Source organism: Hirundo rustica, chromosome 2 (assembly GCF_015227805.2).
Source record: "Hirundo rustica isolate bHirRus1 chromosome 2, bHirRus1.pri.v3, whole genome shotgun sequence".
NCBI lineage: Eukaryota > Metazoa > Chordata > Aves > Passeriformes > Hirundinidae > Hirundo > Hirundo rustica.
In genome coordinates this window covers 117,182,444-117,210,307 of record NC_053451.1, presented here as the reverse complement: position 1 = coordinate 117,210,307, position 27,864 = coordinate 117,182,444, and the positions used below count along the sequence as shown (strand labels likewise).

At 47.1% G+C, this 27,864-nt stretch overlaps 2 protein-coding genes across 3 annotated transcripts; one reads left to right on the top strand and one right to left on the bottom strand.

Annotated features, from left to right (window-relative positions):
* Positions 1-26: 26 nt before the first annotated feature.
* On the bottom strand, positions 27-16,960 carry SETD4 (SET domain containing 4). Of its 2 annotated transcripts, none has more exons than XM_040055611.2 (11): positions 16,903-16,960; positions 15,923-16,025; positions 15,380-15,475; positions 14,586-14,623; positions 14,277-14,365; positions 13,180-13,609; positions 12,147-12,321; positions 11,582-11,663; positions 11,243-11,323; positions 10,052-10,175; positions 27-335 (listed from the first exon to the last, which is right to left on the bottom strand). In XM_040055611.2, the coding sequence occupies exons 1-11, from the start codon at positions 16,927-16,929 to the stop codon at positions 174-176; spliced, it is 1,407 nt and encodes a 468-aa protein (XP_039911545.1). In that variant the 5' UTR covers positions 16,930-16,960; the 3' UTR covers positions 27-173. The 2 variants fall into 2 exon arrangements, with proteins under 2 accessions (XP_039911545.1, XP_039911546.1); XM_040055612.2 differs by lacking the exon at positions 27-335 and adding an exon at positions 8,849-9,794.
* CBR1 (carbonyl reductase 1) lies at positions 16,960-27,864 on the top strand. The gene is made up of 4 exons (XM_040055613.2): positions 16,960-17,118; positions 19,372-19,691; positions 22,614-22,721; positions 26,895-27,864. The coding sequence occupies exons 2-4, from the start codon at positions 19,406-19,408 to the stop codon at positions 27,329-27,331; spliced, it is 831 nt and encodes a 276-aa protein (XP_039911547.1). The 5' UTR covers positions 16,960-17,118; positions 19,372-19,405; the 3' UTR covers positions 27,332-27,864.

Sequence of the window (27,864 nt, the reverse complement as noted above, 5' to 3'; positions counted from 1 at the left end):
TTAAATTTCATTTCATTACAGACAAACCTACAGTCTGTTTGTAAAGGCAAATTTCTTCTTTTCCATCCATCAATCAGTAGGATCCTTCCCGTTGTTTCTCTCATCTCTCAGTGCTGGTTTTATCCACCAGCAGACCCAGGGCTTGTTTGGAACGACAAATCTTGTCATTCCTCTCAAACTCGACGAGAGTGAGCAGCAAAAGCACCAGGGCTGAGGAAACCATCTGGCAGCTTCCCAGCACAGAGGGAGAAACGGCAATTCCGTATGGGAATGGAGAGGATCCATCGCAAACTCCAGCCAGGGCATTGTCCAGGACAGAGGCTCCAGGGAAAAGCCTAAAACAGAGAACAAAGTGATGCTCATGCTCCAGTGTGCATCCAGACCTTTGGCGCTGTCCTTGCCTCGACCCTTTTGGAAACCGTTTCTTCTTTTGGCCTCCAGGACATGTTGAGGCAATAAATCTCCGTGAGCCAATTCCACGCTGCTGGGAAAAGCTCTTCCCTTTTGTTTTTGGCTTTATAATCCCACCAGGCACCCCCCACTGCTTGTGTTTTGGGAAAGAAGATTTCAGCTCTCCCTGTCTGCCTTCTCTGGGCTATTCAGGATTTTATAGGCACCCATCGTGACCCTGTCCTACCCCATTTGTCCGTTTTCCCAAACTTTAGGAAATTTCTATCTTTAATCTTAATTTCTGCAGGGATCACTTCACTCTCTGCTCTTCTCTTTACTTCTGCTGGGTTCAAGAAGTGGTGCCCAAAGCAGTGTTTGTTTTATTATTTATATTATATCGTATCATATCATATCTTGGTTATATTATATTATATTATATTATATTATATTATATTATATTATATATTAATTCTATTCTATTCTATTCTATTCTATTCTATTCTATTCTATTCTATTCTATTCCATTCCATTCCATTCTATTCTATTCTATTCTACTATATTTGTTATATTTATTATATTTATTATATATGTTATATTGTATTATATTGTATTGTATTATATTATATATTTTTTTACAATTTATTTTATTTTATTTTATTTTATTTTATTTTATTTTATACCTGTCTAAAAGGCTGCATATCCATGAGTTATAAAGGGCACAAAAATTGCTCTCTTCATTCGTTTTTGGCTCAGCCACCACAATCCGACTATCCCAAGGTGACACCTATACCCTGCAGGCAGCCAAATCCCCAAATTAAATTGGCCAGTGAACTCCCAAGTGGCTCAGGCGAAGGATAAATGTGTAATGGGGTAAATCCATTCCTGAAGAAAAGGCTGGAATGTGGCCAGGGCATCTGGGCTGGATCAGGACAGGCTGGATCCATGGGATGGGGCCAGCGGTGTGAGGGTGAACCAGGCCGAGGGCCAGGTCCTGTCCCTGGGTCACAACAGCTCCGTGGAGCTCCAGGCTGGGCAGAGGGGCTGGAAAAGATGGAAAAGCCCTGGGGGTGCTGGTGGCAGGGGCTGGACACGAGCCCAGGGGTGCCCAGGTGGGCAAGAGGCCCCTGGCACCTGGGCTGGATGAGGAATTGTGTGTGCAGCAGGAGCAGGGCAGGGATTGTCCCTCTGTGCTCCAGGGCTGTGTCCAGCTCTGGCTCCTGCAGGAGAGCCCTGGAGGGGCTGGAGCGTGTCCAGGGCAGGGAAGGGAGCTGGGGAAGGGGCTGGAGCCCCAGGAGGGGCTGAGGGAGCTGGGAAAGGGCTGAGCCTGGAGAAAAGGAGGCTCAGGGGGAACCTTGTGGCTCTGCACAAGCCCCTGACAGGAGGGGACAGCCGGGGGGGTCGGGCTGTGCTCCCAGGGCACAGGGACAGGAGCAGAGGGAACGGCCTCAGCCTGGGCCAGGGGAGGCTCAGCTCGGACAGCAGCAGGAATTTCCCCATGGAAAGGGGGCTCAGGCCTTGGCAGGGGCTGCCCAGGGAGCTCTGCAGTGCCCATCCCTGCAGGTGGCACCTGGAGGTGGCACTCAGTGCTCTGGGCTGGGGACGAGGTGGGCACGGGGCACAGCTGGGACTCCACGACCTTGGAAATCTTTTCCAGCCTCAGGGATCCTGGGATTCTCTGATTTGCTGGATGCTCCATCTCCTCCCTGGGCTCCCCTCTGCCTTCTCTCTGACCATGCAGCCCTGCACACAGTCAGAATTAAGTGACACTCTGTGGGGTCTGGCGTTCCACTCTCTCCTTCTGGTGGAAAGACGTTTTTAATAAAATCCCGATCATTTCTCATCCCCATCACCGAGCCCTCAGCTCCTCATGTCAGCAGAAGGGAGAAAAACAAAGGGTTCTTTGTGCATTTAATGTTCTGCTGATTGGTGACAAAAATAAAGCAACACATCCCTGAATACTCTTAATAGGATTTAAAAGAAGACAACAGTGACTGCTGGAGGATAATGACTAAACAGGCCCCACAAAACTTTTGGGGAAAGAAGACTGTCAGAGCTTGTCTTTAATTTTCCTCACAATCTCACATGGTTTTGTTCACTAATTGTGCTGTTGGCTTAGGAGTCTCTGGTGTGGCATTAATTTGGGAGCTGTGAAAAAGTGACAGTCAACAGAGCCACGGCAGATGTGGCTCAATAGCCACAAAAATAAATTTAAAAATAAATACTTTTACTGTTGAATTCTGCACTAAGTGTGTTATTGCACCAAGTTATTCCATAGGCAACAGAATTTTAAAAATCCTCTTTTCCGAGGGGTCTGAATCCGCCAGATCCACTGAGATGGGGATTGGTGTCTCCTGCCAAGGGACAGGAGGAGAGGAAATGGCCTCAAATCGCACCAGGGCAGGCTCAGGGTGGAGATTGGGACAGAAAATTTCCCTGTCAGAGTGCTCAGGCCTTGGGCTGAGCTGCCCAGGGAGGTTTGCAGTCACTGTCTGTGGCAGTGCTCAGGAGGAGTCTGGATGTGGCCCTTGGGGACAGGGTTTGGGTGATGCTGGTGGCACTGGGTGATCCTGGAAGTCTCTTCCATTTTGATGATTCTGTGCCACTCCCAAGAGTCCGGAGAGGAGAAGCTCCAGGGAGAGCTCAGAGCCCCTGCCAGGGCCTAAAGGGGCTCCAGGAGAGCTGGAGAGAGACAATTCCCAAGGGCTGGAGGGACAGGACACGGGGAATGGCTCCCAGTGCCAGAGGGCAGGGCTGGATGGGAGATTGGGAATCAGGAATTGTTCCCTGGCAGGGTGAGGAGGGGCTGGGATGGAATTCCCAGGTTAGTTGTGGCTGCTGGCAGTGCCCAAGGCCAGGTTGGATATTTGGACTTGGGGCAGCCTGGAACAGTGCAAGGTGTCCCTGCCCATGGAACTGGCTGATCTTTAAGGTTCCTTCCAGCCCAAACCGCTCCACGATTCCACAATTCCACGGCAGCTCCGCAGTCGTGATCCACAGGGTTAACCCAACACTCTGCCTGTCCTTTCTCTGGGTGACCAAAACTCTCCGGGGCAGAGGTGACCGGGGCAGGGCCACACTTGTACAACTGCAATAGGGAAAACTGATTTATGGCCCAGGAATCTCAGAGCAGGACATCACCAGAAGAAATCCGTGTTTAAATCCAGACCCAGCTGAAATGCAATATCCACGGCTATCACTGAGACAATCTGCCACTTGCCAACGAGAAAACCACAATAAATGGCTAATAAAAGCCGACCTCTGCGGAGCACAGAAAGAAAATGTGCATTACTGTTATGTTGTGGTTAATTCCCAGACAATACTGCAAAATGAGGGCGAAGTGCTACTTCCTGTCACTGAAAGGCAGAGAAACCCAAACAGCGAGAATTCCTCGGGCTGAGGAATGCAGACATACATCATGTCTGCAGGAATCGTAAAAAAAAAAAAAAAAAAAAAAAAAAAAAAAAAAAAAAAAAAAAAGAAAAGATCAAATGCAATATTTTCTTTCGGCGCAGACAACAGCTTTGAGATTTTCCATCCAGACAGCCTCGAAAAGCGCCTCCAGCGTTGGCCAATTACTCCTGACAAAGAGCATTTGGTAGTGAGTGATGTTTTAAGTGAAATAAAGCAGCGGAGAAAACCGAACATGATGAAAGGGTTCTTTTCCTCCCTCTGAAGTGACTGGAAGTTCTGCGCTCACTGGGTTGGGTTTGCGCTTCCTGCCGGTGACAAATCCCACGGGATGCGAGCGGGGAGGTGAAGTTTGTTTGACAGTAATAGGAAAGGAACTGGTTTTCATGTTCTTTTAAGCAGCCAGAGAGTTTCTGGCTATAAACAAAGGAGGAGTTGCTGGGACCTCTGTTCCACATCACTCCTCAGAAATTTGAGTGCGTTAATGGAGGGAATGATTCCCCGGTGCTGGAGCGGGCAGAGGGCAAAAGAGGCTGGAGCTTTCTGCCACCAGCACTTGATTTACGAATCGGCTGCACCCAGTAACATTCCGCTTTTTCAAATTATTTATTAATCGTGGAGAGCCTCAAGACAGGTAAAAATAGCTCAGGCCCTCCAACTGTGTTTAAAGAATGATTTAAATAACTCGCTGTTCGCTCTCTCTTGACTTTTCTCCTTTCAGACAGCGGAGTTGGGTCCATTTAGCTGCACATTTATATCTCAGCTGTCAGGAGTGTTTGTCTCAGCCCTCGTGTCCTCTTTGCTGCCTGCTGGGCTCACACAGCGTCACAACCCTGCCGCCCCCGGAGCACCAAATTAGCAGAAATTTGCCTCTTCCTCCCGAGGGGAGCGGCATCTTCCAACTAACACAACCCAAGAGCAGCAGCTGCTTCGTGCATCACCCGAGGAGCGCTCCCATCTCCCCCTCCCTGACATTCAACAGTTGCATCCCGTCGTTGACTTGGGTCCAGACCTTGGAGCAGTGGGGAAGCTCCAGAGAATGTGGGTGCGTTAAGAACATTTTTTCACGCTGTTTCGTTTTGCAAGGCTCGGGGGTTTCTTTGTTTCACAACCCTCTGCCCGTTTTCTCCAACAAAAACATTTTATTTAGAAATTAGGAATGTTTAACCATCTGGTTTTTCAGCCTTGCTTCTCTTTTCTCTTTATTTTTCTTGCTCTCCACAGCTCCCGGACTGACTGTTCTAGTGGAAGATGTCCCTGCTCCTGACAGGGGTGGCACTGGATGGTCTTTAAGGTTGCTTCCAACCCCCAAAAATTCTGGAATTCTGGGATACGTTGATACAACAGAAACATGGAATGAGAAATGAGAGGTTTCCCACCTGTGGGAAGGGCACACAAATTCCCTGAAATTCCATCTGTGTCCATCCAGAGCTGACACAAAAAATTCCCTGAAATTCCATCTGTGTCCATCCAGAGCTCATCTCCTGGGAAGGACACATAAATTCCCTGAAATTCCTTCTCTGTCCGTGCAGAGCTCATCCTGTGGGAAGGACACACAAATGCCCTGAAATTCCATCTGTGTCCATGCAGAGCTCATCTCCTGGGAAGGACACACAAATTCTCTGAAATTCCATCTGTGTCCATGCAGAGCTGACACAAATATTCCCAAAATTCCATCTGTGTCCATGCAGAGCTCATCTCATGCAAAGGAGACACAAATTCCCTGCAATTCCTTGTTGGCTCCTTGTGGAGGAGCCCTGGATGCCAGCCCTGGCAGGCTGGTACAGCCAGGAGTGGCACCTCTCCTCTCTAGCCTCAGCAGGTCAATGTTCAATCCCATTATTTCCTATTTCGTGGGTAAATTTCCCTCCCAGACCCATGGAACAACTCATGGAATCATTATTGATCTCTTTAATTCTGGGTGACTGAGAGTTCCCATGAGAAGTCCATCTGACTCTGCCCTCTGGCACTGGGAGCCTTTCCCTGTGTCCTGTCCCTCCACTCCTTGGGAATTGTCTCTCTCCAGCTTTCCTGGGGCTCCTTCAGGCCACAATGAGATCACCCTGAAGTTTCTCTTCTCCAAAATCTCCTCAGTCAGAGGAAATGCTTCAATCCGCTCCATCCAAGGGCACTGTTGGGAGGGATCCGTGCCAAAGATCCATCCAGGCCCTGACTCTGAAGGAATAAAACACAGGAGCTGACGCTCCTCCCCTGCAATCCCCAAAATGAAACCGTCAGAGTGGAGTTCATGGAATCACAGAATCACCAAGGTTGGAAGAGACCTTCAAGATCATCCAGTGCCATGATCTGAACTCTGTCCTGAGTGACAATTCCAAAGGGAATGGCTGAACCTGAGAGAGGAACAGCTCCAGCAAAGTCAAAATCCAGTAAAACTGAGGGAAGACAACAGGCCACAAAACTTCAAGTTTCACTTGGAAGCAGCAGGAAGAAAATGACATTTTTAACTATCCGATCTATTTATCTAGATTAAGTCGTGGTGTAACATCGAAGACATTACTTTTTACTGTTAAAAAAAATGTAATGCAGTGAATTGGATTATAACCGGAACGCCTGCAATTCCTTATTTCTCTGCAGTACAGCTGCATCATCTAGTGGACAGCGCGGAGATTGCATTGCTTTTACGTTTCATACGATTGATTTGGGGTTAATTATCTTTGGTTTTCCCCTGAATGCACTTCATGCAGCGCTTTCTAAACCTGAATTCTGGGATTCTAGATATCCACTAGAACATACAGTGAAATGAGATGGAAATGTAATTTCTTTTTTTTTTTTTTTTTTTTTCCACTTTTGGAATGGTTTGGTTTGGAAGAGACACAAATTATTCCAAATTACTCCACCCCCTGCCAGGTTACCCCAAATTCCATCCAGCCTGGCCTTGGACACTTCCAGGGATCCGGGGGCAACCCCAGCTTCTCTGAGAAACCTGATCCTCTTACTTTTAAAGAAACCCATAAAGGTTTTTTTGGGATATCTCCCTGTGTCCCAGAGAACGTTAAATCCATCACCTGAATCACCAACCGCAAACAAACACTTCAAATTCTTCCCAAGTGTGGCACTTTTTGGGCAACATCATTTTCCAAATCTCGTCCTCTGGGAACGGCAATGTTTTCATAGCTTATTTAAAAGCTTTAATTATCAGGTTATGAAGTTGATATTCCCTTATCTTGTCCCAAACCAGACAGGCCTGAGGGCACTGGGCACTGATGGATGAGCTCCACACATTACAGAGGAAAACTCTCAACTGGGAGCCACTTTCTGCAGAAGATCAAAGAAAACCCACGTTTCATTGACTTAAATTGACACAGCAAAGGTCTTGTCAGGAGATTTCATGTTTATAATTTTTCAGTGACTCCAGTGACTGCACTCAATCAACACCTCTCTCAAAAAATACAAAAATCAAGCTGTGCTGTTTCTGCCTCGTGCTGTTACCACGTGGAATCTCGTGGCTCTTATTACCTGAACAAACCCAGGGTCTTTGCTGCAGCAGCTGAGTGCATTCCCACTTTGGCTTTCCTTGAATCCCAGAATCATCAGGGCTGGAAGAGGCCTCCAGGATCACCCAGTGCCACCAGCACCACCCCAAACCCTGTCCCCAAGGGTCATATCCAGACTGTCACCCTAAAGCTCAGCTTAACTCCATCTCACCTCTTTGGCTTTGCAGGAACCTGACCTTTGGCTGGGAGGAACCATCCTGGAGACTCCTCACAGCCCTCGAGGTGCTGAGTCTGGGAGCAGATGAACTGTGAGTTGTGGCACCCTGGATATTTGCTGGATGTGCAGGTGCCTCCTGCTTTTATTTCATGGAATCACCGGGGTGGGAAGAGCCCCTCAGGATCACCCAGTGCCACCCCAGTGCCACCAGCATCACCCAAACCCTGTCCCCAAGGGCCACATCCAGACTGCTCCTGAGCACTGCCACAGACAGTGACTGCAAACCTCCCTGGGCAGCTCAGCCCAAGGCCTGAGCACTCTGCCAGGGAAATTTTCTGTCCCAATCTCCACCCTGAGCCTGCCCTGGTGCGATTTGAGGCCATTTCCTCTCCTCCTGTCCCTGCCCCTCCTGTCAGGGGCTTGTGCAGAGCCACAGGGTTCCCCCGAGCCTCCTTTTCTCCAGGCTCAGCCCTCTCCCAGTTCAGCTGTTCCCTCCAGGATTTGTTTCCCAGCCCCTTCCCATTTTTTTTGCCCTTCTCTGGCCTCGCTCCAACCCCTCAATGTCATTTTTTGGGTAACACTGCACAAGCTGGAAGAGAATCCAACTCCTCGCCCTGCTCTGGATCAGGTTTGTACCATTCCTGGGCAGAAGCTGAGTTTATTCCCACTGTTGTTCAGATTTCCAGGTTCAGTTTGAAAGGGAATTTATACCAGGAGGGAAATCAAGCTTTTTTTTTCCCTACAGCAAGGTCCCAGCTCAATCTTTTCTCAGGGAACAGAGAGCCAGAGTGAAATGTTAACAGCACATCGCTGAGATGCTGTTTGCAGCTCAAAGGAGAGGCTGAGGGAGAATTTTGACTCTGAAAACTTTATCTGGTGTCCTGTAAAACAGGGAGAGCACTCCCAGGGCTGCTGCTTCCTCAGAAACCTCAGCTCTCAGCTCAGCCTGGGATCCCCTGTCTCGCACAAAGTTTAGGTTGAATCAAAAAGTTTAAGCTTAAGTTTAAGGTATATTTTTATATATACACATAAATTGCTGTGCTCTGCCTTCTTTCCTGCCCTTCCAGACCCCCTTTCCTGCTCTCCCTGGAGGGTGTGTAGGAGTTCCAGGAGCACAGCTCATATCCAAACCACCTGGAATAAATGTGGAGCTCCCAGAAAAAGCAAATCAGCTTCTGTCAAACTCATATTCACCTCGCCAGACACACTGGACAGGAGCTGTTCTTAAAATAACCATCCTCAAGAAAAACCAGAGAAATAAAGCAGCCAAACATCCTCATCTCCTTTAACTCTGGCACCACTTTGTGATAAAATGGTAAAATGGTAAAATTAGAAACACAGCTGGGGCTGGAGAATGAAAAGGGGTTTATGAAAGGAAGGTCAAAGAGTCACAGGGGCAGGGGCTGAGCCAGGCAGCGGCGCAGAAGGATCTGCAGGCAAACTGGTGAGAATCCCCTACAGAACAGCATCCCCAAATCCCAAAAAGGAATCTCAGGAGGCACTCCAGAGGCAGAAAGTCCCAGAATTCTTAAGGCTTTAAGCTCAAAGTCCAACCATCACCCCATGGTCACCATCAAACCAAGCCCTCAAGTGCCACCTGCACATTTTTGAACACTCCCAGGGATGGGTGACTCTTCCCCGGGTATCCTGTCCCATGTTTTACAACCCTTCCCATGAAAATAAATTCCTGATAGCCAATCTAAACTGATCAGGGCTTAATGAGACTGATTAAAGTGTAAAATGTGGCGGGGAGTGAGTTAAAAACATAATCCTGGAGGTAAACTGGCCTCAGGGATGTAAGAAATGGAGTTTCAGCTGCAGAAAGCATTTTAGAAAAATAAAAGAGACGAGTCTTGTAGAAAATGGTGTCATGTATTTACAAAAAATAAACACTGCTTAAAATCACGTCATGGAAAATAATCACAAGAGAATCACAATTCCAAATGGAGTTTCTGCAGTTTAAATAAGGGTCCTGCCCTGAAATGCCCTCTTAAAAAAAAAATTCTCTTTTATCCAAACCAAGGAGCTCGAGCTCTCCACTTCAGCAGAACCTTCTGTGTGAGGGTCAGCAAAGAACAAAATTATTCTGATGAATTTTTAAATTATTCCTTTGCTGCTCAGGTCCATATAAAGAGTAATAATCCGGCAATAATCCCTGACCAACCAGAGCTGTCATAGCTCCAGGGAGCTCAAGTTGCTCCTGAATTCAAGTTGCAAAGAATCTCAGCTGATTTTTGAAGGATCTTGAGGTCCTCTGAGCGCAGCATTTCCACCAAAGCCAGGTGGGATTTGAGGTTCTCTTTGTCCCTTTTCAACTGGGAAATCTGCAGTTGAGACAAGTGGGATGAAATGATTTTGAGTATTTAATAGGACATGAAGGGAATATTTGTGGAAATCTGTAAGGATTCTATTGATTACGTTGAAATAGTGGGGTTTTTTTTAATTCCACATGAGAAACTTTAATAGTAAAAAGGAAAGGAAAAAGAAGAGGGAATGGGAAAAATCATCAAAATTCTCACCCAGAAAATGACATTGTTCTGAGAAAGCAAAGAATCTGAGCTCCTTTGTTTTCCCAAATTACCTGGAGAAGGACACGCTGGGTCTCCTCTGTTAAAAACTGACAAATTTTTGCTGCTGTAGCCAAAGCCTGCTGCTCATTCCTGGCTGAAGGGACATCACCAAGCAGGATCCTCCTCCAGCAGGCACTGGAACCAAAATGTTTAAAGGACACAGAATTATTTGCTGCACTCCCCAGCTGGATGCCAAACGTGGTTCTGCTGCCCTGCCCCTCACCTGGGCTCGTAACCCACCCCAGGGATTTATTTTTAGCTCTTAGATCAATTTATTCCACTCAGCAATGAATCTTCAAAGCACAAACAATTTTAATTTATTCCCTCATTTCATTTCTTCCAAGCAAAGTGCAGGTAAGCATTTTCCATCCCTGACGTTTGAGGCAGATTTGCCATTTGGAATAAATGCTCCAAGTGAACTGACAGTCCCTGGAGATGAATTTCAGCAACTTCCTTGGCCCTGGAATTGCAGCCTGTGGAACACATGATTCAAGGAAATCAAGCCAGGCAAAGAGCATTTAAAGTTTCATCAAACCAACAGGAAAAAGGGCCTGGAGCTGAACCTTGAAAGAATATCTGGGGCTTGAAATAGAATGGGAAAAAAAAAAAAATACAAGAAAATCATGAAAGCAGCAATAAGGGAGTGAGTTCACAGGCAATGATGTTCTCTGCCTTTCTTCTTTTCACTTCTCACCTGGGGTCAGTAAAACAGACACAGGAGATCCAAAAATTGTCCCAGAATGTCACTCACAGCCAGCAGAGAGCAAAGAGTGAAGGGAAAGAGAAAAGGGTCTGGCAAACAAATCCTGGGAGGAGCAGCTGAACTGGGGAAGGGCTGAGCCTGGAGAAAAGGAGGCTCAGGGGGAACCTTGTGGCTCTGACAGGAGGGGCAGGGACAGGAGGAGAGGAAATGGCCTCAAATCGCACCAGGGCAGGCTCAGGGTGGAGATTGGGACAGAAAATTTCCCTGGCAGAGTGCTCAGGCCTTGGGCTGAGCTGCCCAGGGAGGTTTGCAGTCACTGTCTGTGGCAGTGCTCAGGAGCAGTCTGGATGTGGCCCTTGGGGACAGGGTTTGGGTGATGCTGGTGGCACTGGGGTGGCTCTGGGTGATCCTGAGGGGCTCTTCCCACCCCGGTCATTCCATGAAATAAAAGCAGGAGGCACCTGCACATCCAGCAAATATCCAGGGTGCCACAACTCACAATTCATCTGCTCCCAGACTCAGCACCTCGAGGGCTGTGAGGAGTCTCCAGGATGGTCCCTCCCAGCCAAAGGTCAGGTTCCTGCAAAGCCAAAGAGGTGAGGTGGAGTTAAGCTGAGCTTTAAGGTGACAGTTTTCTTCCTGAGACCCATCAGCCACAGAAGATCTCCAGCTTTGAGAGTGGTGTTTACAACTTCTCCATCTCTCCCAAACAGTGAGTTTGCTAAAAAACAAATAATTTTATTTTTTTTAGCTGGATTTTGATACTAGAAGCAAAGTTTGACTTCCAGAAAAACTGAATAAAAACCTCACCAGGAAACAAAAAACTCCAGATACTCACTCCAGGAAACCACGATCCTTTAGAATGGAAATTTTGGCCTTTCTCTGCTTGTCCAGTGGTGAGAAATATTTGAGGAGAGTATCTGCAGAAAAATGCAATTTAAATATTTAAATAAACTGTATGCCAGAGAAACCACAATCATCAATTCTGAAATAAGATTTCAACCATATTTCTCACGCAGGACTAAGATCAAAACCTGTTAATTTCTGGTGAACTTCCCAGAATTCTCAAAAGCTTTCAGCAATCTCCAGGATTGTGTCCTTATAACAGAAATCCTGGCTCAAACTGAAGTCATGAAACACTCCAGGCAAGTTCAGTTTGTGGAGATCAGGACTTTAATCCTGAGGTCAGCAGTGCAATCTAACACATCCAGCTGGAATCTCTACACAGATGTTGCTAATAATCATGATTTTTTAAAATAAAATGGTAAGGAAAAAAACCCCATTTTTGATTAAAAAAATTAAATCATTAAAGTCTATGCAACCAGGTACGGAACTCCTTGAGAATTTCTGTGTTCAGTTCTGTTATTGTGTCTTTCAAAGCGCAGAAAATCCATGAATCCAACCTGTTGAGACATAAACACTGCTGTGGGGGTTATCCGTGGCAACAAATCCATACTCCAGCAGCAGCCTCTGATTATCATGAGGTCCATAGCAGATAAAAACTTCCTGATATTTCTCACACCGTGAATTTGTCCGAATTTCGTAGCTCCTCGTCTGCTCGTTAAACACAGCCTTGACCTTCAGGGAGCGAAAAAAGAAAAGGTTTTTTGCTCTTGGCAGGGTGAAAAAGGAAACAAACCTTGGAATTTTGAAACCTCAGAGGATTGAACTTCTTTAACTGTGGGGACTTCTTGGAGAGACCCCAAATCTGCAAACAGAGGTGGTTCCATGCAGAGTTGGCCTCTCCTGCTCCGTGGTGGCACCCAGAGCCTGACAGAGGTGGAAATTCTCTCTGCATTCCCCTCAGGCTGCTCTGAGGCTTCAGCCAGAGGTGAAGTAACACAGGGACCGTGGAACTTGGAATTTGTGGCAGGACAAGGAATTTGTCTTGCTTTTAGGAGCAGATCAGGGGGGTGTTTGCAAGTGGCTCTTGCCAAAAGCTGCTCTGGATGCAAATCTCCCTCAGCCACTGCGGGCTCTTCCTGCACTTCGGCTTTGCTGCATAAACTGAAATATTTGAATTATAGAATCACCAAATGTTTGGGGTTGGAAGGGACATTAAACATCCTGTTACACCCCCTGCCAAGGGCAGGGACACCTTCCACTGTCCCAGGCTGCTCCAAGCTCCAATGTCCACTTGGACACTGCCAGGGATCCAGGGGCAGCCACAGCTGCTCTGGGAATTCCAGCCCAGCCCCTCCTCACCCTCCCAGGGCAGAATTTTTTCCCAATATCCCACTTAACCCTGCCCTCAGGCACTGGGAAGCCATTCCCTGTCTCCTGGCACTCCAGTTCCTGAGGATCTGAGACATTTTTTCCCCTGTGAGATCTCTCCCTGATCTCCCCACGCTCCTCATCCATCACAAAAATGCGGACGGCATTGACAGAGTGCACTTAAAAATAACAAAATTTACTGATCTGTTTTCAGCTTCCTACCTGAACGTTTGGGCTGTGGTTTAGCAAATCTAAATACGGTGCCAATGCATAAACATCTGGCTCCAGGGAAAAACACTCCCTGTGTGGATGTTTCATGTAGACTGTCCTGGTGTTTACAGTGCACCAAGCCCACTCCAAAGCACTGTAATTAAAAATTGTTCCCGTGCTCTCAGCAAATAAAGGCTGCAGCGAAGAGAAGAAAGCTTTGGAAGACCTGAACAGCTCTTGGATGGTCACTTTTTGCTCCTGAGCCTTCTTTTTTAAGGGTTTTGGGAGGAGATTTATTACATCAGGTTCCAAACAAGCAGGGCAAGTGTAAGTCTTGGGCAGAACATCCAGGTAGGGCTTCCATGGGGATTTCTCCCCGGCGTGTTTCTCTGCTATCAGAAACGTGCACAGAGCCAGCAAAGGAGACACGGGGGGCTTCCACCTGTTGGAAGATAAAATTAAAATTAAAATTGAAATTGAAATTGAAATTAAAATTAAAGTACCTGTGCAGCAGCCCTGCAGAGGTAAGATGGGAAACAGACACTGCAGTGTTTTACCTCTCTCAGAGCTCTTTAATTATAAATAAGTTTTGTTTGAAGCTCCTTTGTTGTGCATCTCCACGTCCTTTGGCTGATTTCAAAGGGGCAATAAAAGCTGGTTTGTAATAACAATTCCAGGTTCACCCCTTGGGTTGGGGTTTTTTTAGGATACACAAGGATTCAATGCCCAGCATGGGGCTTTGTTCCCAATTTTCCATATTTCCAATTTGTTCCAAATTTTCTAAAAGGCCCTGGCTTTGTAGCTCAGTTTTGTCTTCCTTCCCCTATTGAAGCTGACTCCTAAATTCCCAAAAAAACATTCCTAATTGACATTTAGGGCCAAGCAGGCTCTGAGGCAGCTCCAGCTGCAGCCTGTGCTCTCTCTCCAGCTCTGCCAAGCTAAAAGGGGAAGCTCAGTATTAAAACTTTTTCCCTATCTGAGCATTCCACATCCCTGAAATGCTGGCACCACTCAGGATATTCAGGTGAAAGCTCCACCACCCCTTCAGAGGATTCCTTACTGCTGAAAAAACCCCACTGAGGGGCCATCAAGTGTCACTTGTCACTTACTTCACAATGTGTCCTCCCAAGCAGCTGCTGAGCACAGTGTCCGTGGTGAGCAAACACTTCTCAGGCAATGAAATAATCAGATCTCCTGCCTTGGAGGGAGGAGGGAAAAAAAATTACACACAAGGAAGAGTAAAAATCAAGTGTAAAGGACTCAGTACTGTGGGGACTGGATGTTTCACATTATGGCAGGAGCAGTCTAAAAGTCAGAAATTACATCCATGACAGAATTCTGAGCTTTGCTTGTTGCAAAAATCATTAAATGTCAAAAAATCCCTGAAGAGCTCCTGCACTGGAAACAACACCACTCACCTGAAGAGCTTTTGTTGTCATCAATCCTCTTCCTGTCTCTGAAGAAGGAACAAAGAGCAGGAAATGTAAATAAATGTAGACATGGAAAATCAGCGATCAGGTCAGCAAGGAAAAGCTCCAAAAGAACAGACACCATGTCTTAAAAACATAAATTCAATTATGGGCTGCTCCAGATAGATCTCATCCCTTTGTTCTCCAATTCTCTTTATTTTTCAGGATCTTTTCCCTGCAGCATTTGCTGTCCAGTTCTAGCAATTATTCAGGGGTTTTTTTTTCTCCCACTTACAGCAATTATTCACCTTCTTTTTCTCCATTTTTTCCTCAAACACATCTTTCATCAGCAGCTGCAGCTCTTGGTTTCAGAGTTTTAGCTACGCTTTAGCATTTCCAGTCACAATATTTTTCTCCAATCCATTCCATTTTTTTCTACTCTGTCTATAGTATTACAAAATGTTTTAAATATAACCTACATCAAGAGAAAAAAGAGAAGTATAAATCTTTACTGTAAACATTATTAAGTAAACCTCAGCTCTCTGCTGAATTTGCTTGGGGATAAAACTTAAAGGTTAAATTCCAATAACTGTTTTATTACCACTTCAAATTTTGGCTTTTTCCGGCCTCCAGATCTACTTTTTCACATTAAATTGACCTCACAAGAACCCTTGGAAGAGTTATCAGTAACTTTTTTTTTTGCCTGATGCCAGACAGGTGCATAATTCAAAATAAAAGCAGGAATCTAAAATCCTTAGAAGATTCAGATTTGTACCATCATCAATAAATAAATAAAGCATTACCACAGAACTCTGCTGGCCTTAAATTACTGTCTTCAAATCCTCTCTCTTTTAGCCACTTCTTAAGTTTAATGTATTCCAGCTTGTGACTGCAGTTGACTAGAAACAGAAAAAAATAATTAATGCTATTAAAGAGCATTCTGTTGGGAAATAAAGGAAATATAAACATTTTACTGTATAATCAGAAAAACTGTATTTTGGACATTTTAAAGCATAACAGGATAGCAAGAAAGACTCCCACTGAACTAAAAAAAATTTGGGTCTCTGGGCACTGGGAGGCCTCAGAAATGTGCGAGTTATTCAGCATATCCAAGGAATTTTAGAATAATGTAATATTTGCCATTAGGCAGAAAAGAGAGCTCAGAAAATTCACCATGCACTGCTTGGAACTGTAAACTAATGCTCAGATATTTGCATATTTTAAAAAAAATAACATTTATGAATGCAATTTTCCAAGCACAAAGGCTTTTGAAAATATAAATAATAAAAAGACATCTTGAGAAACAATTGGTTATTTTATTATTTAACTTCCAGGTACGATGATACCTCCATCCATAAAACTCTTCAAGTGTTTTCTTCTTCTTTTTCGACTTGTCCGACCTCTGCTTTTCTTCATATTAAGCAACAGATTTCGCCTTGTTTGGACAACCTGAATTAAAAAATAAATTAAAAATAACAGATTTAGAAATATCTAAAGTCACTTTCAAATTTATTACTGTGAAGGTGGGGAAGCCTTGGCACAGGGTGCCCAGAGCAGCTGTGGCTGCCCCTGGATCCCTGGCAGTGCCCAGGGCCAGGTTGGACACTGGGGCTGGGAGCAGCCTGGGACAGTGGGAGCTGTCCCTGCCCGTGGAACTGGATGGGATGGGATGATTTTTCACAGACTTATGGAATATCCTGAGTTGGGAAAGGTCCACAAGGATCTTCCAGTCCAAGCCCTGTCCCTGCCCAGAGCTCCCAACAATCCCAGCCCGTGCATCTCTGGCAGCGCTGTCCAAAGGCTCCTGGAGCTCTGGCAGCCTCGGGGCCGTGCCCATTCCCTGGGGAGCCTGGGCAGTGCCAGCACCCTCTGGGGGAAGAACCTTTCCCTGATCTCCTTGCTCTTGCCAAAACTGCCCTGAACTGAACCTCAGAGCGCAGCTTTCCTTGCAGGAGGAGGGAGGGCCTCAGGGAGCCGGGATCACGCACAGGCTCCTCCAGAGCCCGGCCCTCCATCCCACTCAGCGGGGTTGAAAAGATCTCCGAGACCATCGAGTCCAAATCCCACCCCATACCATCCCCATCCCACCGCCAGAACTGGGAATCCTGCGCTAACCAGACCCCCATTCCCCGCTCGGCACAAAGCCCCGGGAATGGAAGGAGAGAAGCGGCCCCGGCAGCGCTGCGAGAGCGGGAACTTCCTGAGGGACCGCCCGAGCCCCGCGCACTCTCCCCGGGAGCCCCAACCGCATCCTCCCCTGCGAGCCCACATGGTGATTCCCGAGTCTCTCCCGGGCTGGAACTGCTGCCCGGTGTCCCAAACCCACCTCCTGAGAGGCCACAAGCACCGACATTCGCCCGCTGTCCCTCTCCGTGAGTCCCCGCCTGCTCTCCCTCCCCTGAGGCGGGGCTGCCCCGCCATCTTAGAGGCGTCCCCACCTCCCTTCCGTCAGCATTGGGAGTGGGTCTGCCTCGGTCGTTACGGGTCCCGTCCTCGCTGTGCGGAGCTGAGGGACCAGGGAGAGGCGCCTGCGGTGCTGGAGGTGGGTGCTGGGGTGCTGGGTGTCCCCCCGGAGCCTTCACCCCGCGTTCTCCCTGAGGGTGTCGGGGTTCATGGCGGCCCGCGGGTTCGCTCCCCGTGAGGGGGACGCGGGAAGGAAGCGGGGAGAGGGGGAGACTGGCGGGGAGGTGGGAAGGGCGCTCCTGTCCCTGGGGAGTCACTCTGGACATTCTTGGGGTGTTATATAATCGCTGGGTGCCTCCTTAGGGTTGCAAGTAAATTTGGGGGAGAGATGGTAATGATGCCTAAAGGGAGCAAATCCAGAGTTTAATTTTGCTTTTGTGGGGGAGATGGAGTTTCTTTAAATGCCCTATGTCTGTTAGAAAAGCAGCAAGCAAGTTTTCTGATGTGTTACACAACCAACCATTGTAGTCAGCCTGTGGTCTGCTGTTTTTTTTCCGAAAAGGCTGTAATTGCTCCTCCTGCCTGGCGCTGGAAGATAAAGCTACTCCATCCTTTTTTTTTTTTTTTTTTTATGGTTTGGGACCTTAAAGATCATCCAGTTCCAATCCTTGCCATAGACAGCGATACCTTGCCATACCAGCGATACTAGACCAGGTTGCTCAGGTTTTGAGCCTGAGGTTTTCAGCCAAACTTGAGCTGAACCGCATGAATATTCCCAAAAGATGGAAAGTTTTTCTGTGAGGTGTAAGTGCAGAAAAGCTTACTCCTACAGCAAGTTAATTTAGTACTGAAGATTAGTCACTGACATTTTTTGGTCGAGACATTTGTTTCTTCTTTTCGCCCATCACGGGTTGGCTTTTCTTCAGAACACTTAACACCAGATTTCTCTGTGAATACCTCGTGCTACCTCAGGAATTTACACGGCTTGCACAGGAATGTAATTTCAAGGTAATCCAAGGTGGAATTTTAAATAGTATTTTAAAGAAAGAAAAAGCACTTAACCAGGGAGGCTGTGGACTCCACGCTGCTGGTGACTTATTAAAGAAAATACGGGTACTGATCTAGTATCGATACCCAACTGAGACGGACAAAAACTCTCTAACAGTTTAAAGTTAGAAAGTATATGTTCATTACGGCGCTGGACAGTGTGCAGGATGGCTCCCAAATACACACCACAATTTACAGGTGATCACAGAGTCCTTTTATTTACAAAAGTATTGAATGCCCAAAACACAAATGGATATTCATAACCCTGGTACATCCCCTTCCCCTCTTCGTATGGTAATTAGCTCAAAAGCTATTAAGCACGCGTAGTTTGTTCTTTGAAATGGGTCGGTGGTCCTTTTCTTGGGGAGAGGTCCCCAAAATGAGGAAGTAAAGAAGTCTTCCTCGTTCTGACCTTTCTACCTTTTCAATGCAAATGTGATAAATGAACCCTTGGTAGGACTCCTGTTTCCTGTCTTTGTGACTGTTCAATGGGTTTCTGGGCAGGGGAGGCCTACACTTGTCTTATGTTCCTAAAAGCTGTTTCATCAGTTTCTGTATTCTTCATTATAAACACAGCTAACCAAACATAAAGTTGACAAGTAATCAGTTATTCTAATATGGAAGCGTGATCCCAAACCCAGTTTCTCTTAGTTAATTACTAACTTTTAATTTCAGCAAAGCCTACCCATCTACTTTAGTTAATTTCAGCAAAGCTTATCTCTAATTAAAATCTTAACTGTCACCGAGACACACAAAGAAATCACACGCAGGCAAGAGATTTTCGCAGAGGTTCTTCTGATCCAGCTCCCAGCTGAAAGAGCGGAGAGAAGAGACCCCTTTGTTTATTCTTTTACTTTTTATACATTTGTGGGTCTAGCAGAAGATTGGCTTTTTGGGGTTTCCACCCCTCAGCCTCAGTGGCCAGACGAATTGTCAGTTACAATTGTTTTCAGGTTAGAAATATGCAAACAAAAGACAAAGAATGAAAAACAAAGGATTTGTTTATATTACTTCTGTGGGAAAGGTAGAAAAACTGCTCTAATATTCTACAGTAACTAAAAGATCTGACTCCATTCATGAAAATCAAAAGGCTAATAAAGAAACTCAGAAAAACCAGGGTAACATCTTAACCCCTCTAAAAATCCTTAATTCTCTAAAGTTTATGTCTCCCTGGAAATGTTCTAGGCCGGGTTAGATGGGGCTTGGAGCTTGGGACAGTTGAAGGTATCTATGGCAGTGAGATGATTTTTAGCGTCCCTTCCAACCCAGACCATCGCACGGTTCCGATTCCTCTCCAAACAGCCATTTTGTCTGTCTGAGCGAACTTTTCCTTTGCTGTTTGCAGTTGCTGTGACCTCGCCTGGCGTTCCGAGGGGACGATGGCCGACGTGCCGGTGGCGGTGGTGACGGGGTCCAACAAAGGGATTGGCTTGGCCATCGTGCGGGCCCTGTGCAAACAATTCCCGGGGGACGTGTACCTGACGTCCCGGGATGCCGGCCGTGGCCAGGCTGCCGTGGCACAGCTCCAGCAGGAAGGGCTGCGCCCGCTCTTCCACCAGCTGGACATCGATGACCCGCAGAGCATCCGAGCGCTGCGGGATTTCCTGAAGGAGAAGTATGGGGGGCTCAACGTGCTGGTGAACAACGCTGGCATCGCTTTCAAAGGTGGGAGGTGCTCTCCTGGGATAGTTCTGTGTTCTGGAGAGGGAGATGGATGCATCCAGCGCTGCTGTGCTGCGTTTTCTCTTGGGCAGACTTCCTGATCTCGAGTGTGATGTGAGAACAGTGTGGCAGGGGAGGCTCAGCTCGGACAGCAGCAGGAATTTCCCCATGGAAAGGGGGCTCAGGCCTTGGCAGGGGCTGCCCAGGGAGCTCTGCAGTGCCCATCCCTGCAGGTGGCACCTGGAGGTGGCACTCGGTGCTCTGGGCTGGGGACAAGGTGGGCACGGGGCACGGCTGGCACTGCCTGGGCTGGGAGGGATTTGCCAGAATCAGGAATTCTGTAATGAGCTGAGGAAGGGGATGGAGCCCCAGGAGAGGCTGAGGGAGCTGGGAAAGGGCTGAGCCTGGAGAAAAGGAGGCTCAGGGGGAGCCTTGTGGCCCTGCACAAGCCCCTGACAGGAGGGGACAGCCGGGGGGGTTGGGCTGTGCTCCCAGGGAACAGGGACAAGAGCAGAGGGAACGGCCTCAGCCTGGGCCAGGGGAGGCTCAGCTTGGACAGCAGCAGGAATTTCCCCATGGAAAGGGGGCTCAGGCCTTGGCAGGGGCTGCCCAGGGAGCTCTGCAGTGCCCATCCCTGCAGGTGGCACCTGGAGGTGGCACTCAGTGCTCTGGGCTGGGGACAAGGTGGGCACGGGGCACGGCTGGGACTGCCTGGGCTGGGAGGGATTTTCCAGCTGTAACAGTTCCATGGTTCTATACACATGCTTCCCCGGAGGGTTGTCTTTGCACCACGTGGAAATGTTGAGGTGAGCTGGGTTGGATTAATTGCCTCCGTGCCCAGGAGTTCCAGCAGGGCCGGGGAGCCCATCTCCGTTGGGAATATCAGCCCTGTGCCTCAGGGAGCTGTGTTTTCTCTCTTCTCCACCCTCGTGCTTTGTTCTGTGCGTTGTCTGCTCAGGGATTCCAGCTGATAAAAAAGCACCTTTTCCCCTGGGTGGGTTTTGCTGTCTTGAACTTTCTGAGGCCATTCAGTCACCTCTAAACCAGTTCATTCCAATCCTGCTGTGCTGAGCAAAAATTTAACCCCTTCACCTTCCAGTGGGCAGAAAGGCAGGGAAAGTGAGAAAGGCACAGCAGTTTCAAGGTGGAAGGAAGCATTTTTGTTGTGGGTATGAAATCCAGAATCTTGTTAGCTCCAGGCAGAGCAAATGACAACTCTGGCTGGTGGTTTTGTGGAGGAGATTGTGCCCCCTGGGGTGAGAGCCCAGCTGCAGAGCTGGGACCCAGCACAGGGAGGACGTGGAGCTGCTGGAGAGAGCCCAGAGGAGGCAGCAGGATGAGCAGAGGGATGGAGCAGCTCTGCTGGGAGCAAAGGCTGGCAGAGCTGGCATTGTTCAGCCTGGCCAGGAGAAGCTTTGGGCTGAGCTCAGGGTGGCCTTCCGAGGGGGAATGGCTTCACACTGAGAGAGAGTAGGGAAGTTCTCATGGAGTGGGAATGCAGTGATGACATGGTGAAGCTCAGTCACTTCTACTGCCTGTTAACTTTATAGGAAAATTGCTTAAGATCAGCTTATTAGGAGGCAGCTCTTAATAGAATTGTCTGAGCTTCGGGGTGTGCTCAGGAAAGATTCCAGCAGCAGTTAAAATATCACTTCCAGATGTTGGGCCTTGGCTTTCCTCAAGCTGCCAACATCTGAGTCAGCAGTAGATCCCACCGTTTAAGATGTGATAAAGGACCCTATGAGTATCAAGCACAGAGGGTGTAACATCTGTGTAAGAACTTGCTGTGATGCTTCTCTCATAGTTTTAATTCTTGCTTCCCAGATTGGTATTGCTGTCCCAGCTTGCTTCTTGCCTCGCCAAGTTTTTGCTGCCATCCCAGAACTTATGCTTTCCTTTCTTAGTTTTAGCATTATGTGCTATTGCAGTCCGCCAAAGATTAAATTTGCCAATAAGTTTTGTTATTTTGGTTTTGTGCTGCATTTGTCCAGCAAAAACTTCCCGTACCAAGTGGTGGTGGAGCTGTGGTTGGCTTCTGGAAGAACCTCTCTGGGAAGAGCTGTCTGATAAAGCTTCTTAAATCAGGGAGTTCAGGATGTTACAATGCATCCTGTCAGACACGTGGGTGGGGTGTGGAGCGTAAGGAAGCTCCCTCTCACAAGGAAGGGAGGATGGGGAAGCCGGAGTTTGGGGTTCTGTAGGATTTCCGTTTTCCCCCTGCCATAACCCTGGCCATGGGTCGTGATCTGACTTCCCGTGTGAGATTTAAACACCAGTGAGTGATTTACAAATGATGTGGGTCATTAAATGTGTTCTGCAATAAAAAACCACACCAAAACAACCCTGTTACATTTTCTCTTTTGAATTCTCCTGGATTTGGAGACAAGTGAGCACCTGCCCAGTCCCTGCAGGCTCCATCCCTGCTCAGATGGAGCCTGGAGCAGCAGAGCAGCAATGCTGGGACTTCAACTCTTGTTCCCCCTCCAAGGAGGATGCAGAGCAGTGGATTTGCTGCTGAGCCCACAGCAATCCCACCCCACCTGTGGTGGTGCCAAGCTGCCACTTCTGTGTGATGAAATCATCCCCTTCCAGAGCAGTTCCATGCATTCCTTAGCTCAGCCAGCTCCTTTTCCTGCCTCCAGTTCCCACATTTCACTCTTCACTCGTATTAGCACAGGTCCCTCACTCAGGGTATTGCTCAGCTTTGGGCATAGTTGGGGATTTTTGTTTGTTAGTTTGGTCAGACTGCACCAAAATCCTGCCTCTGCCATTTCTTATATTTTTTAAATTGGTCATATGCCTGTTTTCTAATTATTAAAAACAGTAACTAAGATAAACTTCTGGGGTTTGGTAACTTCTATTCAAATTCTACAATTCTAATTTTGGGGTGTTTTTTTTCCCTTCCTTCCTACCTCTTTTCACCAGTTCATGACACCACTCCATTTGCAGTCCAAGCTGAGGTTACACTGAAGACAAACTTTTTTGGAACCAGGAATGTTTGCACAGAATTGCTGCCTCTTATGAAGCCTTACGGTAAGTGAAACACAACAGATAGAGAAAGAAGGGGTTTTTTGAATTTTGGCCCTTTTAAGTAGGAAATCCTCTCCAGTTGCAGGCACTGCACCGATGTTTCAGAGTTTGATGTGATGCTGGGATTGTGAAGTTGCTTCCTGGAGGTTCACACCTTAAACTACCTCTCATGGTATTTCCTAGAAATATGAACGTTGGGTTATTCTGATTTTCCAGGAGCTCTGCAAAACCACCCACCTATAATAATTTACAGATATTCAGCTGAGGAGTGAGTCCAGAACTGGAGAGCAGCCCCAGTTCAGTGTGTGTCGGCGATTGAGAGAGAGACAGGAAGACTGGGGGTCAGATTTCACTTCTACTGTGATTTCCAAATGCTTGTATATTCTAGGAGGGCTAGTAATTTTTTACTACAATCACACAAACAAACTTGTACTTTTTACAACATCTCTTGCAGAGATCGATTCAATCTTCTTTTCCTGTCACCAGTCTTGATCCAGTCTTCTTGTAACCATCAAAGCTCTGTTCTTCCAAGGCTTCTTGGTTATCAAAGTGATTAAATCCAGTGCTGATTAGATCCACAGTACCCTCTGTCCTATGCCCATACCTCCCCCGTTTCTGTTATTTTTTATTAATTTTTATACACTGTAAAGTACAAGGAATAGTTATAACAATACATAATATAATGCCTGATACCTATACCCCTATTTTAACTAAATTTCTCCTCCACCCATTGAGTCCCCACTCTCCCAGAAGTGGATTCAGCCAATCAAAGCCATCATCTGCTTGCAGTTTGTTTTTTGCACCCTCTTTCAGGGCTGATGCTTCAGCTCTCATCAACGATTCCTGCAACATAAGCTGAATCTGTTACTAGATTAAAAGGAACAAAAGATTTTTGAAAAGCTTTGACAACAGCAGCAAGTTCAACAATTTGGGGGGTGGATCCCTCAGCTGTGGATACATCTGATCTCTAGATCAGATCTAGAAGAGTGTTCTCTCCATAGTGTTACTGATTGATGAGAGCCACCAGAACCATCTGTGAGTACTGTTAAGGCTTGAAGTGGAACCTCACTTCTCTTTGGTTTTTGTATTAGTTGAAGTAAAGGTGTTAAAAGCTTGTTGTTTAGGAGGGTGCATTGAGATTTGTCTGTTGAGCTCAGCAAAGGCCATTTGAATAGCCTCAGATTCCTGAAATATCCAATTCAAATTAAAGGTGAAAAGAGGCAGGAGAACAATGGAAAATTCCACTCCTGCAAGAGAAGTGAGTCTCTGTGGGGCTTTAACAACCAGCTGGGCCATCATTCCATGCTGGGTACTGATGGGTTTGGCTGCTTGCTGTGGTAAAAAAATCCATTGATAAGCAGAGGGTCTGGTGCCTTGGAGTCCCACTGAAATATCAAAAGCGTGGGGCTGTTGTTGGACACAAAATTATTAAAAGGAAAGGCACTCAGGTGCCCAGCGTGCCAGCTAAGGCGTCAGATACACCTTGCAGCACCTGCTGAGCTTGTAAATTGATCCTCTGGGTGATCCAAGGTGTGAATCTCCCTTTAGCAGTTCAAACAAAGGACTAGGTTCTGGCTTGGGGATTCCTAACAGGGAGCACACCCAGTTAATTGCTCCCAGAAGTTTTTTGTGCACCGTGTAAAGTGCAAATGTTTGTCTGAATTTGCAGATTTTGGGAAGGGATTGAGTGGACTCCAGTGTGCCACCCCAAATACCTCCAAGGAGGGTATTGGGTTGTTGTGCCTTTTCAGGAGCTGTGTAAAGCCCTGCCTGCCTTACAGCTTTGGTGGCACGGGCTAAGGCTTTCTCAGACATTAGGGTTTGGTTGGTTAACAGGCTGTGTCTGAGCACTAGAAACAATTCTCAGTAAGTACCATAATATTTGGGAAATCATCATTAATCCTTATTCTCAGCAGCAATAAAGCCACTGCTCCGGAGTAATTTCCAATGGTTCATTAGACCAGACTTATACCCACGCATTAATTGTTGAATTTGTGCATTATTTCTGCTGTGTCCCAGTGGATCACATTGACAGCATGTACCTCATCTTTTACGAGATCCACAGTATCCCACATTTAACACATTTGCTTTTGACCCAGGCTTGATGATGCCCAGTATGACAAACTAAACAAGGGAAGGAGAGAAGCAGTCCTGCGTCAGGTTCTGTCTCAAAGGCAGTAACTGTTTGGCTAGGGTCTGAAAAGAGCAATTCAAGAAGTTGAAAACATAAAAGGGCTTTCTGCAGTCTCTCATCGCTGGCTCCCTCCCCTCCACTAAGAACTTAAAAGACATTGATGCACTCAAACTGGGGTTTTTTTGGCTTTCTAGGTTAGATTTAAAGTGCTGTTTGCTTCAGTGACCCCCACTGTGTCGAGATATCCCTCCCCACAAAGCCAGGACAGACAGCACAGAGGGTTTGGCTGCAGCAGTCTGCCCCTTTGCACCTCTGTAGGCTTTGACTGTTCCTGCCCACGCCTGAGAGCATCTGAGGCAGTTATTAATGGCCAATTGTTGGAGCCCCGGGCTCTGAGAATTGCAGAGTTCCTGTGCTGCCAGGCACCGAGCCCCCAGCAAACACTGCACTGAGGCCGTGGAACAGCTCCCAAAATGGAGTGACAGCACTGGGATTGTGGCTGTGGGGTTGGGATAGAAGTGTGTGACAGCACAGGGGGCAAAACTCAGAGCTGAAGGGTTTAGAACACAGGAATAGAGAGAAAGCAAGGTGGAGGATTTAGGGCAGAGGCTGAGTCCTTCTTTTTCACCTTCTTCATGGCTCTGGGTGGGATTTTGGAATTGGGTAGAAAAGTCCCCATTGCGGGCCAGGGGTGGTTGGTTATTGGGTTAAAAGTCAAAATAATTCAGGTGTCATTTCTTAATTGAACAATTTGGGCTTAAAAGACCTTGGAAAGAGATAGAGAGCCATTTTCACTTTGTTACTCACGGCTTGTGAGACTGTGCTATAGATAAGCATTAATAAAATCTGAGCCTGAACACAGAAACTGCCCCTCTCGAGCGTTTCACCCCAGCTCTAAGAGAAAAAGAGAAGATAAAAACCCCACAGCCAATCACTAAGCCACTGGCTTTTTGAGATAACAGTCACATTTGCACCAGTATCAATGAGAGATATGAGCAAGGCATTGCTTCCAAGAGTCCATAGATTCCTGTGGAGCAGGATTCCAGGAGCAGAGGGTAAAAGCAGAAGGGATGGTGTTGGGGAACGCGTGTGACACTCATCGTAGGAGCGACTTAAGGTCCTGCTTTAGGATGGGCATCCTTGCTTGCTCAGAAGGGTGAGCGTGGTTTCACAGACGTCTCTTTCAGACCTCTTCTGTCCCATACTTCGTTCCCCTGGCTCCCGTCACGTCACGGTGTGATTGTGGCCCCAAACGCGGTTCTCTCACCGTCACCATCAGTCCCAAGGCTCATCCACTGCCATCAGCTAGCCGGTCCTTCTCCTGTCACAGAGTACCATTGAGAGAGAGATGGGAGCACCGATTCTCCGATCAGAATTCAGTTTTACTGTGATTTCCAAAGCCTTGTATTGAAAATATACTTCCCTCTAGCCACCCCCCGGCTCTCGCTAGCTCAGTTATTCAGGGGTTTTAGGGAAATATATTTCAGAGAGACAGAATAGAGATTTCAAAAGACTGGCTCTCACCCCCAGCTTCCGTCCAAGCTTTATTCTCGATGTGATGTTCCAGGAGGCCGAGGAGAGAGAGAGAGAACCAGGAAGAAACAGGGGTTTATCTAGTTTTGGGCCAAGGAAAGATATTGGCCCTGAGCCAATAGGGTCAGGAGTAGGTATGATAGGGAAAAAGGGTTGAACTACATAGCACAGGTTTCAGGGGGACTCTGAGGGGAAAAACCATTCCTCAGAGGAACACAACATTGTATGTTATTCTAGGAAAGCCGGTAATTTTTTACGACGATGAGGTTAAACATCACACAAACAAACTTGCACATTTTACAACATTTCCTGCTTGCAGAGATCATTTCAATCTTCTTTTCCTGTCACCAGTCTCGATCCAATCTTCTCGTAATCATCAAAGCTCTGTTTGTTCTTGCCGAGGCATCTTGGTTATCAAAGTGGCTATGCTGATTAAATTCACTCTGGCCTGTGTCCGCAAGTGTGGTCTTAAAATGTGTGAAAATAATCAGCTTTTACTCTCTTTTCAGGTCGGGTGGTGAATGTCTCCAGCATGGTGAGCAACTCGGCGCTGCGAGGCTGCAGCCAGGAGCTGCAGCAGAAATTCCGCAGTGACGCCATCACTGAGGATGAGCTGGTGCAGCTCATGAACAAATTCGTGGAAGACACCAAGAAAAGCGTCCATGAGAAAGAGGGTTGGCCAAACACCGCCTACGGGGTGTCCAAAATCGGGGTCACCGTCCTGTCCAGGATCCAAGCCCGGCTGTTAAATGAGCAGAGGAAAGGGGATCACATCCTCCTCAACGCCTGCTGCCCTGGCTGGGTGAGGACAGACATGGCAGGTCCCAAAGCCACCAAGTCCCCAGAAGAGGGGGCTGAGACCCCCGTTTATTTGGCCCTTTTGCCTTCCAATGCTGATGCTCCCCACGGCCAATTTGTCAGTGACAAAACTGTCAGACCCTGGTGAGCTCAGGGGGTGGGGAAGGAAAGGGGCCTGAGCTCCTTTTCCTGGTTCCTCTCCTAATTCCATCGTTGCCAGCCCTTTTCCCTCTCCCCTGGCATGGAGCACAGACATGGAGCTGGGCTGAGGAAACAGGTGCCTTATCTCTCATCACAGGAGATTTTTCCAGGCTCCAGAGCTGTTCTGGAGGCTGCACAGGGTTTTCTAAAGAGGATGGAGTGGTTTTAGAGCTGCTGTGATCTGTCTGGGGGGAGACTCGAGACCAGAATCACTGTTGGACAGACATTCCTTGCTATCAGAACTAAATGGAATTAGGTGAAAATAAAAACAGCACTGATGCACCATTTATAGACAGACATAATCCGCTGTTGTTATTAATATATCAATAAATAATTACTGATTTATATTCTGGTACGAAATTAATTCTGGTACTAAAAACTTAGCTGGCAAAGATATTTTCATTTCCTGCACTAAGTTTGTGGCTGGGATTTGTGATGTCTGCATAGAGAGAAAATAAACTACAGGCCTGACACAGCAAA